This window comes from Electrophorus electricus, chromosome 16 (genome assembly GCF_041902795.1).
Source record: "Electrophorus electricus isolate QZ-2024a chromosome 16, ASM4190279v1, whole genome shotgun sequence".
NCBI classification, from domain to species: domain Eukaryota; kingdom Metazoa; phylum Chordata; class Actinopteri; order Gymnotiformes; family Gymnotidae; genus Electrophorus; species Electrophorus electricus.
Window position 1 is genome coordinate 6,136,861 of NC_137512.1, and position 10,845 is coordinate 6,147,705.

General features: G+C 39.7%; 1 protein-coding gene and 2 non-coding genes across 10 annotated transcripts; all 3 read right to left on the bottom strand.

The window, feature by feature from the left end:
* Positions 1-551: 551 nt before the first annotated feature.
* On the bottom strand, positions 552-7,508 carry pabir2 (PABIR family member 2). 8 transcript variants are annotated; one of them, XM_027019169.3, is made up of 11 exons: positions 5,780-7,255; positions 5,397-5,475; positions 5,257-5,310; positions 4,961-5,004; positions 4,400-4,454; positions 3,846-3,941; positions 3,641-3,726; positions 3,443-3,507; positions 3,209-3,311; positions 2,571-2,733; positions 552-1,819 (listed from the first exon to the last, which is right to left on the bottom strand). In XM_027019169.3, exons 1-10 carry the CDS (start codon positions 5,902-5,904, stop codon positions 2,598-2,600), a joined length of 843 nt encoding a protein of 280 aa, XP_026874970.2. In that variant the 5' UTR covers positions 5,905-7,255; the 3' UTR covers positions 552-1,819; positions 2,571-2,597. The 8 variants fall into 8 exon arrangements, with proteins under 8 accessions (XP_026874970.2, XP_026874972.2, XP_026874971.2 ...); XM_027019171.3 differs by lacking the exon at positions 5,780-7,255 and adding an exon at positions 7,286-7,508 and having other exon boundaries at positions 552-2,733; XM_027019170.3 differs by having other exon boundaries at positions 552-2,733; positions 3,443-3,504; positions 5,780-7,256.
* Positions 4,013-4,167, bottom strand: LOC113583067 (small nucleolar RNA U109). The gene has a single exon (XR_003411220.1). It is a non-coding gene; the product is annotated as a small nucleolar RNA U109 (small nucleolar RNA).
* LOC113583068 (small nucleolar RNA U109) lies at positions 5,558-5,689 on the bottom strand. Its single transcript, XR_003411221.2, has one exon. It is a non-coding gene; the product is annotated as a small nucleolar RNA U109 (small nucleolar RNA).
* Positions 7,509-10,845: the final 3,337 nt, after the last annotated feature.

Here is a 10,845-nt window from a genome sequence, read left to right on the forward strand (position 1 = left end):
GACTTTAACTGGATCAGGTATATTAGATTCGGGTTAAAACTAAACTCTGGAGGACTAAGTCACCAGGATCAGACTTGGGCAGCTATTTTAGGTATTACAAGTGTTTTTAAAAAAAGGAAACACACACACACACACTTAAAAATCCTGTTATTGCTTAACATCTCCCACTGTTGAGGTTTATTTCATGCACTCCTTAGGCATGTTGTATTTGAAGGAAGTAAAATCGAAAGCTCATTTTGGTTGCATGCATTTTTGTGACCATCCTCTTGCAATACCAATGCTCGGTTTGACCGCAGGTTTACTGTCAGCTGTATATTTTAGGGTTAACAGACCACTCCGCAGTGACGCACGTAAAAACAGCCACACTGTTGTGTCAGTTACACAAGAGGGATGGCTCAGGAGGACAGACCACCAACAGATGACTACTGAGATATAATAAGATATTTCCAGTGACTGTGTAGGACAGACATGCAAATGTAGTTTTCATCTAAATTTTCTTACCATACTACCAGGAGTGTCATGTCCTTAATACCAAAACTCACTACCAAACATTTTAGGACAAATAATTTATTTAGCAATCTGAAGATCACTGATGTGAAGGGGACAACATTTTTTTGTCCATTCAGAGCAGAGCACAACAAAGATTTAATCATTTAAGCACCCAATTTACTCCTCAAAACTTCAACTTATGTTCACGCCTTTAAAAAGTACCCCGTGCAGCCATTCTACAGGACAGCGTAAATTAAATAAAAGACAAGTCCACAGGACAAAAACAAGTCTGTAAAGCAAACCACAAACATTTCAACCATAGATACAGTACAGAAAGGGGACCCACACGACCCACTTACTGCGTTGTTTCTGTTAGCAAAGAAAGACATTCAAATCAGAAGGCTGTACACTGCAGGTCGGAGACGGCCATTTTCTGACATAGGAGGAGGCGGGAAGAACACACCCTTAAATTCACGTCCGCAAAAAAATAAAATTTACAAATCACTTCTGTGCCTGCAACTAAAAACTGAATTTATGATTCATCATATCATGCTCTCAGGAAATATTCATTTCTTTTTTTTTCTTTTTCTTTCTTTTTTTTTTTTTTTTAAACGAAAATGATTTATAAAACAATTTACAAAAAATACTATTTACTAAAGTAACTACAGCCCAAATGAATAGCAACTTACACAAGTACAATTTTACATCTCATATATACAGACCTTTAATGGCACACTACTATAAAGAATCAGTAGATGACCTTTCCCCCAAAGAAATGAACATTTTCCTTATGATGAGATTTTATTACCAGCACCACATGTTCAAACTTCTTGAACAGCAGCCAATTCCTTTGCTCTATTGATCCAAATCGCTTCAGGAATCTATTACTAAAATTCTTTAAGCAGGTGCATTTCAGTAGTCCACCCCATCAAAAAGAAAGGCGTCGAACAAAACAAAATATCTCTTTAGTTAATTTAAGGATGGCACAGTCACCCAGTGAAGTACTCCAAAGGAAAATGGGTGAAGTAACTAAGCGTTTAAAGGGTTGTAAAAATGCAATGCAGTCTGTCAACAGTCACAGTTTAGCTTCTCTACAGCTTCACTAAAGCTATGACACGGCAGAACTATGTCCTGAAGACAAACCACAACACAGACTGTAGAGATGTACTGTAGTGTTCAAATCCTGGATTAAGTGGTCATCATCCCGCTTAATATTGCATTCCAATAACATTTGTTCCCATACCAACACCACCGACGGCAATCATTAGCTTCATCTTTCTGAAATTGTCTATCACACTTGGTGCTTCATTTTGTTTCCACCTTCCTCTACCTATGAATATCAAGAGAGAGATCAGTCCTTATACACCTAACTATTCAAAGGCAGAAACAAATCAGGTCGCAAATATATGCAGATGCAATTAATTGCACTCCTGAAAAAAACTACACAAGAGGCCAATTGTCAGTTAACTTGTCACTTTTCACACATTCACATCCTTACAAGCCAATAACTATGACATATTTACATACTTACAAAGAAAACAAACTGAAGCAGAACAAAAAATAAGTTAAATTCTTTTCACACAATACCGGTTGGCAATCTGCTAATGTAAATTAAAGTCCTAGAGTAATAGTCTTGGATATCTTGGATACAGCCCACAGGCAAGCTAATGGTTCTGTTGCGAGAGGGAACAATTCACTCTCTAAAAGCCATATCCACATTATGGTGGCAATCCTCTAATATAAAAGAACTACAGTAACAAGTCATAGAGAAGCAGGCGACGTTCTGGAAGGCTGTTCACCTTGTTATGGAGCCACGCCCCACGCATTACATCCTTACATAGCAGCTGGTGAAAACAGCATCCACAGTCCTCCACCCCACTGATTACCCTGATGGTACTATCCACACAAAGATTACCCCCAGGGCTTTGGTTTCCTTTAATACACCCTCCCCCCAGCTCCCACAAGAAAGCAAAATCCAGGAGAATCTGAAGACCAGAACAAAAGCTAGGCTGGGAAGGCAGAGGAACAGAAGCTCAAAATGACTGCAAAGAGCCTATAGTATGCCCCTTTAATCTGCTAACCTCTTGTTAATGGTCTCTGATACAGGATCATTTGGGCGAGAGGTCCTGCAGGGGAGTGAATGGAGAGTTGCTGGACGAGGGGGAAACTCCCTCCATTTTAGCAGGAGAACCAGAGGAGGAACCAATGCTGCTGAGGCTTCCATCGAGAAGGTCTGGAGACAGACTAGTGGAAGAGAAAAATCCCACATTACAGACCACAGTCACACATCCATAAAATAACTCCCATCATGGACGTGGACATGAACTTCAGGTGCAACTACAAAATACCAACAACTTAAGCTTTTATCACAGACAATGTAAATGTTTATTATTTTTACAACATTGCCCTACAACCATGTTATCATAAAAGGAATTTACTCACAATATTAAAATTATGCTTTTACCAAATCACAGATGACCGAACCGGAACTTCCCGCAACCCCAGATATTCCTGATTTCCTGATAAACTGCATGTAGCTTTTCCAAATTCAGATATTGAGATATAACCGCAAATATCATTTTGCCCAATTCTGCAACCTTGTGTTGAACCACGTAACATGAAAGGTGTTTAGCTATCTGCTTCATCATTCCAGTTACGCTACACACCAATTTAATCACAAAAGAAGGAACGCCAACTGTGATGGCTTGCAATAACACACCGAGAGGCAAGTTCTGACAAGTGGGACGTCTCTGCAGACAGCATGGTGGTGGTACCCTGGAAGAGTCTCTTGGGCTGGCTATCTGGTTCCATCTCACCTGAAACTGTTAGTCAACAATACGGATTCAATAAAAGCCCATCAAACAATTCCTCTCCCCCCAGCAGCCAACACTCTGCACTGTAAAAACAGAGAAAGACAGAAAGTGAATCTTCTCTTGTGGTGGGCCTTCCTCACCTTTACGTTTGATTGGGCCCAAGATGCTGGGTCTAATGCAGTTAATGGGGCTCTGACTCCTCCTGCTGAGGAACAATACAGACAGAATGCTAAGTGTCCAAATATTTCCAACTGGTACTAGAATTAAACAGACAGAGGACTTTGTGTATTGGTTGGGGGGGATTTATATTTTTTGGTATTACACTGCTGGAAGCTCACCTGAAGCGGCGGGTTGGGCTGGGAATAGGGCTGGGATTCAGACCGTTACTGCTCACCAAGATTTGCAGAGATGGAGAAAAGCACTGCTGCTCATAGAAAAAAAGGACATTTACAAGAGCTTGAGAACATCTGATCCCAAACAGTCTGCAAAACACTCTGGACCACCGGAGAAATATACAACTTAAAAACAAGCCCACATACAAACCTTCTTCCCGATGCCTCTGGTGGGAGATGGAGCTGGTGACACAGGCACAAAATCTATACGTTTCGGGGATGATGACTTATCAAAGTCATTGTCACTCTGGAATAAACAGACGCTCGTTCATTTCGCCAATATCGGCTGACACCAGTAAGCATCAAAATGCAACCAGTTTTTGTTGGAGTATTATACTACCAACGCAGCCTGCTCTTGAGAGACTGGTGGCCCTGTTAACTCCATGTGGTTTACTCTAGCATGCTGTTCCTTTCACACCCATCTCAACAGTGGAAAGATGGACATGTTGGGGCAGTAAAGCCACTGCATGCAAACTTAAACTTTTATCACTTAAATCACTCACATTTCATGGCATTGAGCCATGAAATCTATTTACAATTATGACTGAGTACAAATTGAGCAATTTGTGGCCTTGCTCAGGGACCCAACAGTGGCAAGTTGGCGGCGGTGGGGCTTGAACCAGCAACCTTCTGCTTACTAGTCAAGAACCTTAACCACTAAGCTATTATTCATGTCCTGGCATAAAAGCATGTGGTAAGTCTTACCAGACTAAGGCTCTCCTCCCATGACTGACTCATTTGCATGGCGGCTTGTACCTCCCTAATTAGGTGGTCAGGGATGGGAGAGAAAAAAATTAATTACAAAATAGCCAGCAAAGGGGTCAGTGAATCTAAAAGGCCTTAAGTTTATATGCCATTGCAAGTAACCATGAATGAAAGCAAAACAATTGTAATAGTCTATGGAAAAAAAAAAACAACAACAAAACATTTTATTTAGCAGTCAGGGAAGTATAAATTAGTTTTAGGACATTTTACTCAAATATTTGATTATAGTCACAGATCGCATCCAAAAAATAAACCAAGCTGCTGAACAGCCTAACAAACATTCAACTACTCTAAATGCTGAACAAAAGTAGTGCTGTGAAGTCCAACACTGGCGCATTCGTTTATCTACGAAACACTCCTAATTTTTTATGTGCTCAGGTCAGCATATATATACAGTAATTATATACACAACATCTGGCTTTTAAAATATAAAATAGCAGTAGTCTGTTACTACCTGAAAACTATCAACAAAAAGGGATCTGGAGGGCCAAAATTACTTACCGTTCATGAGCCGTTTCCCGATTCATCACATCAACACCCTCCTCCTACAAATACGTGCAATATAACTTCAACATCATAATGATATTCAAATGTCTTATTTCTGCATTACTCTTAAGTGCATAGGTAAGTCCACGTAACCTCTTATGTAATGAGTCTCCTCTACGTTGGGGGTTAAAATACACTGAGTATAACAACTTATTGAAAAAGAAAACGTTGTTTTTTTTCCCCCAATCTCCATTGTGGAAAAATGTTGTATTGAGGTACTTAATTTTTCCACAATAAGAGACTTGGTATACCTGTTTGATCCTTTGAAGTCTTGTGCTAGGGACTCGAACTGGGGAGGATGGAATCTAAATCAACAAAATAAATAAGGAGCAAACAAACTTGAGTTGTCATAGTAATTCATTTATCTAATAACAGGAGGAGGGCTGTGTACCATGTTGGGTCGATTAACAAGAGTTGTGCTGTTTCTTCTGCTGCGTAGAACCTCTCTCTGGAAAACTTGCGAGCTGTCACTAAGAGAAAGTATATGACAGATTATTCATGGTATCGGTCTTAATGGATTTAAATAAAGTGTTTAATATTCATTTGCCTGATCAATGTGTGAGTTTTATACTACCAGCACAGTCTGTACTTAAAAGACTGGTGGCCCTGTGCACTCTTTTTCTCTAGCAAGACTGTGTATTCATACTCCTAAGATCCAGCAGTATAACCGTAACAGCCATGCAAGGTATGCTGTGTTGCACTGTAGAAGCCAGGGCCGTACATTTGTCGTAAACAAGTACTTTAAATAAAAGGCAGACATGCAAGTTTAATAACCTTAGGCCATTTATCATTGGTTCGCTGTTAGATCGCCTCAAGTTCCCGTCATTCTGAACAAGCGATGACGGAACATCGAGGTCCAGTTCCATCTTCTCTTGAGACACAAGTCCTTGGTTGTTCATCCTAAGTTGTTGGCGTCTTCGCACGTTTGCTACCGCGAATTTTAGTTCAGTTCACCGCGCAGTTCTGCTAAGAAAGCTACATCGTTGGAAATCTTCAGGTAGCCAAAACAGGACGACGATCTGAACAGGTTTTATGCGTTCATGCCGTAGTATTAAGACAAACACGGGTACCTTCAGACAGTCAGAATCGAGAGAAGCCAGTAGCTACATGCGCTGCGAACATATCAGTCGGACCGTGTGAAACCGAGGTGTTGCGCCTGCAGCCCGAGACATCTCACCTTACTCATCAAGTTTTAGTCAAATTTAGGTCAAAACTTGCAACGTACCTGCAGCCGGCTAACGCTATTTGGCTAACTTCTCCACAAAGTCCGTCCGGGGTCCTAGTTAGCCTAGCTAGGTCACTCGCGTCGTTAGCTTAGCTCGATACGTTGTCGTCAAGACAGAAGCGGTACAATCCCAACAAGTCTCCATGCAGGAGTCGTGGTGGGAAAGACCTTCATCGAAATAAAATGCCGATCAAGATAGTCAACCCTCTGCTTTTTTGAGCTACAGCTGGCAACTGTTGGTCGCAAACCACACAACGATGCCTGGCTAGCCTGTAGCTCGTAACGATGTTTAACTAGCTGGCCATCATCGGACAGGGAGAGTGGCTGCAAAGCTACACCGCCGACGGGTACATTAGTACATAAACGAGCAAACTACTTTCCCTCGCCCCGTTTCTGCAATTCCATGTGTAAAGTTTAAATGAATTTTGCCGACGACTACGCTAGTTCTCGGTGTCGGTTATTTCAGCCAAAGTTCTGTTTATCAGTCGCGGCGGCGGTCCTCACGACTCAACCAAGCTTTCCCGCCCCTTCTGTTTTTTTCTACTAGACTGAACGACAGCGTCTTAAGCCAATCAGCAGACGCAAGTTTGGAACCAAGTGCATACGTGGCCAATGGATTTGCAACTTTTAAACTACTTCCTGGATACGTTATGTGTTTGCGTCACATTGCACCGCCTCGCCTCTCGGCCTAACTAACGCATGCGTGCAGGATTACCTTACCAATCATCCCATAAAATTAACATTTCCAAGCTTTGTGGAACTATTTTTGATTGAAACCACGGGTTCTAGCGAAAATGCTGCTATCTTATTATTTGCCTTTAAACAGTCCATGCTGTTGCCAGAGTTCGTTTACCTCCTGTTTTGTACAGGCCTTACAATAACGGTTTAAAGCAAACCCTCCTGCTAATCTTGCATGAAGTTAAAGTGGACGCTTTCAGCGTTTACAAAAATTAAAAAACACGGTTCTGGTGTTATTGTTTTTTTTTTAACAGTTGATGATAGCTGCTGGTGGGAGAACAACACAGCAAAAAGTGAGACGGCAAACCTCGGCCTACCTTTCCAGGAGCACACGCCCACCCCTTGCAGCTCTCGTGTCCTCTGTCTGTTATGCTCAGTTTGAAATGTTCAGATCCTGAGCTACAGACTATGTTTGTGTTGCGTTGTCCCTTTAGTTTAAGTGGATCTTGTGTGTTAATATTGCCTCCTCTATTCCTGAGTTTAAATATTAATAAACCATTACACTATTATACTCACCACCTACCTTAAAACCACATTCTCAGCACTTACACCCACTGGATCCCTTATTAGGTACGCCTATAAAAATAGAGAGAGAACGTGACAGCACACTTACATCCCTCTATTAGTTTTCATGTTGACAAATTAACGCAGCTAATATTTTTGCACTTATTGGTTTCTCATTCTATTTAACCAGAGCAATATCTATTTGTAAGGTTTCCTCATGATCTACACACATTCATCTTCATATCGTTCTAGAGAATTGGTTATGGATTATTAATCGAAAGCAAATCTGTATATCGTGTAGCTCCGGGATATCCAGATAATGTTGCCGGTTCTGGTGTTCACGTACTTCACTTCTGATTCCTGTTTCTTAATCCATTAATTTGTCATAGTTAGGCAAAATAATTATATCTGCTCTTATGTTGCGAAGCTTGAAGCAACAATGGAAGTAGCAGTTGTTTTGAAGGCTATTGTCAATGTTCAGACTAACATCATTTTAATCATGTTTAGACTAGACTCTTTTAGGCCATCTTCATTTGCAAATTCTTCATAGGGATAATCATTTTCCTAAGCAAATGTGAAGATGAGACAAGAGATCACACTAAAGGATAAGGTATCTTAGAGTGGCTCAGAAGACCTGATGACTAGAAAGAAACACTTAAAGTAAAATGCAAAAAAAGAGAGAGAAAATCCACTACTAGGCCTATAGGTGTTTTGAGAGTGATTTCTCCAAAATCCTTTTTTTTAAAAGAGGAAGAAAAAGAAGAAAATGAAACAAGACATTTTATTTAAAGTGGTAGAATTGGGCCAAATCGGGCATATCTACTATTTAGGATTGGTATCAGTATCATAATATCTATAACTTTATATAAGATTACATCTGCTTACAAATCTGTAAAGATTCAGAGATTCAGCAATCACATACTCTGACACTGTATTCATTACCAGACTATAATGTATTGATAGTGAATTTTTGGTAAATACTTTTATAGAAGATCTTGTCCCAGTATTGCATTGGCCTTTTCCTTATTTATTTCTCTGTCCACATTAACTGAACTTTACATAACATATCTTCCACATAGAGCACACTGGCTTTGTGAAATGAAAATGTCATGTGTTTATGTGCAGCTCACTTCATGGTCTACTGTCTGGCAACAGACAAAGTTTCTTTTCTCTGTCGTAATGAGAGACACAAGTTATTGAGCCAAGCGACTGTGAGGTCATTACTCAGTTCATGTGATGTTAATGCTCTGGCAATGGGAATTCAGCAGACAACAGGAATCCTCTATTGGCATACTTTAGTGGCTGGAACATTGTTGAGTGACTAGTTGATATTTTCTTGTTTAGCAGAGTTGAATATTCTGTTGTACATCTTTGAACATCATGACTGTTTACTTTGTAACATGGGTATTTTGCATGAGGGCCCTTACAGAGAGCAGCAGAGTAAAACTGTATAGCACAGAGTCAGCGATATATCATGCATACTAAGACAAAGTATTTCCAGGTATAAGGTATCACTGGTAAAGAGACCTAATACGCCGATTTTTAGTTTTTAAAAATGTCCAAATTTAGTAAAAAAATCTAACATTTCTTCCAACAAATTGCATTCACTTGTCAAAGTGTAAAAAAGGGGGGACTACAATAAGAAGTTATCTACCACAGCACCTAAGGCAAATGACTTCCACAAGCTGAGAAATCCTCGAGGAGCACAGCTGAGCCCGTGCCACGCCGCTGCAGCTGCACACCTCCTCTGCAGCCTGCATGGGGCATGTTGGAGGACTCTTCTGCTGCTGCGCTCCTGCTCCCACAAAGCTTTGCAGGAGACCGTACAATGAAATTTCGGACTTTTTTTTTTACGTTTCGGCGCCATTTTCGATTGGACTTGGAGGTAAGTTTTGGGATTTTTGAGGAAATATTTTTTCATGATTTTTTTAAAGTCTCTCGTTGTCAGTTTGCGAAATTTCTAATAGACTTTTATGAGTCTATCCGTTCGGATGAAGCGAGTTTGAGCTATAATGCATCGTGTCAGCGACGTTTCGCGTCTCAGCACATTTACCCTTCGGACAATTTGTAACTTGCTTGAAAATGAAAGACGAACCGATTTTTTTTAGCAATACTTATAATTAAAACTTGTGCAAATTATCAGTACGCTTTAAAATGTAATGCTCATAAGCGCCTGAATGTCTAGTAGTTTAATAGTTTAGTCTGTGTTGCATTATTTTCCTCAATGTGCTTTCTGGAAAAGATGTTTTTCCAGTGTAGGTTAACGCAATACTTGTTAGGTGTTTTAGCCTATAAGGGCCACATTAGTGACCATCTCTAAACGATAGGGTAGGATATAATCAACTTGTCGATGTCAGGTCTGGGTATATGTAGCATGTGTTTTTGTGTCGCTCAGCCTAAAGATATTTCTTGTATTTATTTAGACCAATGATTGAAGAAGTTGTATCTGCATAGTATGCAATATTGTTCATTAATGTGTTAACACTAGCATGTATGAGCATGTTGTATGCCACATGTAGCCGACGTGGGGATCACGGGTGTATTAGATTATTTTTCATGACAGAGTGAGTAAAAAGGTGATTTAAAAACTATTGATCTATTGTTCCTTATCAATTCAGTTTAGAGGACTATGATAAAGAAGATATATATATTATTCATACCTTTCACAAAATGTTCTAGTTGTTTTTGATAAATTTGTCTTTCACACACAATCGTGAATTTGAGATACGTCGATTTTTATTGCACAATGCAATTATTTTATTTGGTAAGCGTTGCACTAACTGCGCTACACCACAAACTGACATTCAGAAATGGGGATGTTTGGTCATGTCTGACTTGCGCATGGCTACGGTGTCACGTGTCTTACGGCTTAACTGATCATGTAACTGGAAGATGCATTGCAATATTGGTATTAGAAGGGCAGCTACATTTGACTAATATTCTCGTAATGTCAAATACGTGTTGACAAACGTGAATTTATCATTAACTTTTAATAAACGATATATAATATATATATAATTTTTACATTTAATTTATTTGTTTTTATTTTCAGGGAACATTTGTTTTCCCATAACGCCAAAAAAGAGTAAGCAAGCTGAGGCCTGTCTCAAAAGTAATGCCCGTTGTCCTGTTTTATCTTCTTATTCCTCTAGAGGGTACTCTTCTCTTATTGAAATTATTTTGTCATGCAGACCCATCATGTTTTGCCAGTCAATATAAACACATTGTTTTCCCTTAGCATGATTTTAGGAGTCTGCTTTCCTTTTGCCTGATGTGACCTGAAAGTGCACATTTATTTAAAAAAGCCTTGAGAACTTTTGCTGTATTGCATAGCGAGATCTTAAGATTTTTTGATTGTAAATTTTAGTAGAGT

What these genes read in the sequence shown, in the direction of transcription:
- pabir2 (XM_027019169.3), bottom strand. Translation starts at nt 5,904, where the DNA reads ATGAACAACCAAGGACTTGTGTCTCAAGAGAAGATGGAACTGGACCTC. An exon ending in GGGAGGAGAGCCTTAGTCTG is followed by an intron (nt 3,942 to 4,399) that starts GTAAGACTTACC and finishes TGTTTATTCCAG; the next exon opens with AGTGACAATGACTTTGATAA. An exon ending in CCAGAGGCATCGGGAAGAAG is followed by an intron (nt 3,727 to 3,845) that starts GTTTGTATGTGG and finishes TTCTATGAGCAG; the next exon opens with CAGTGCTTTTCTCCATCTCT.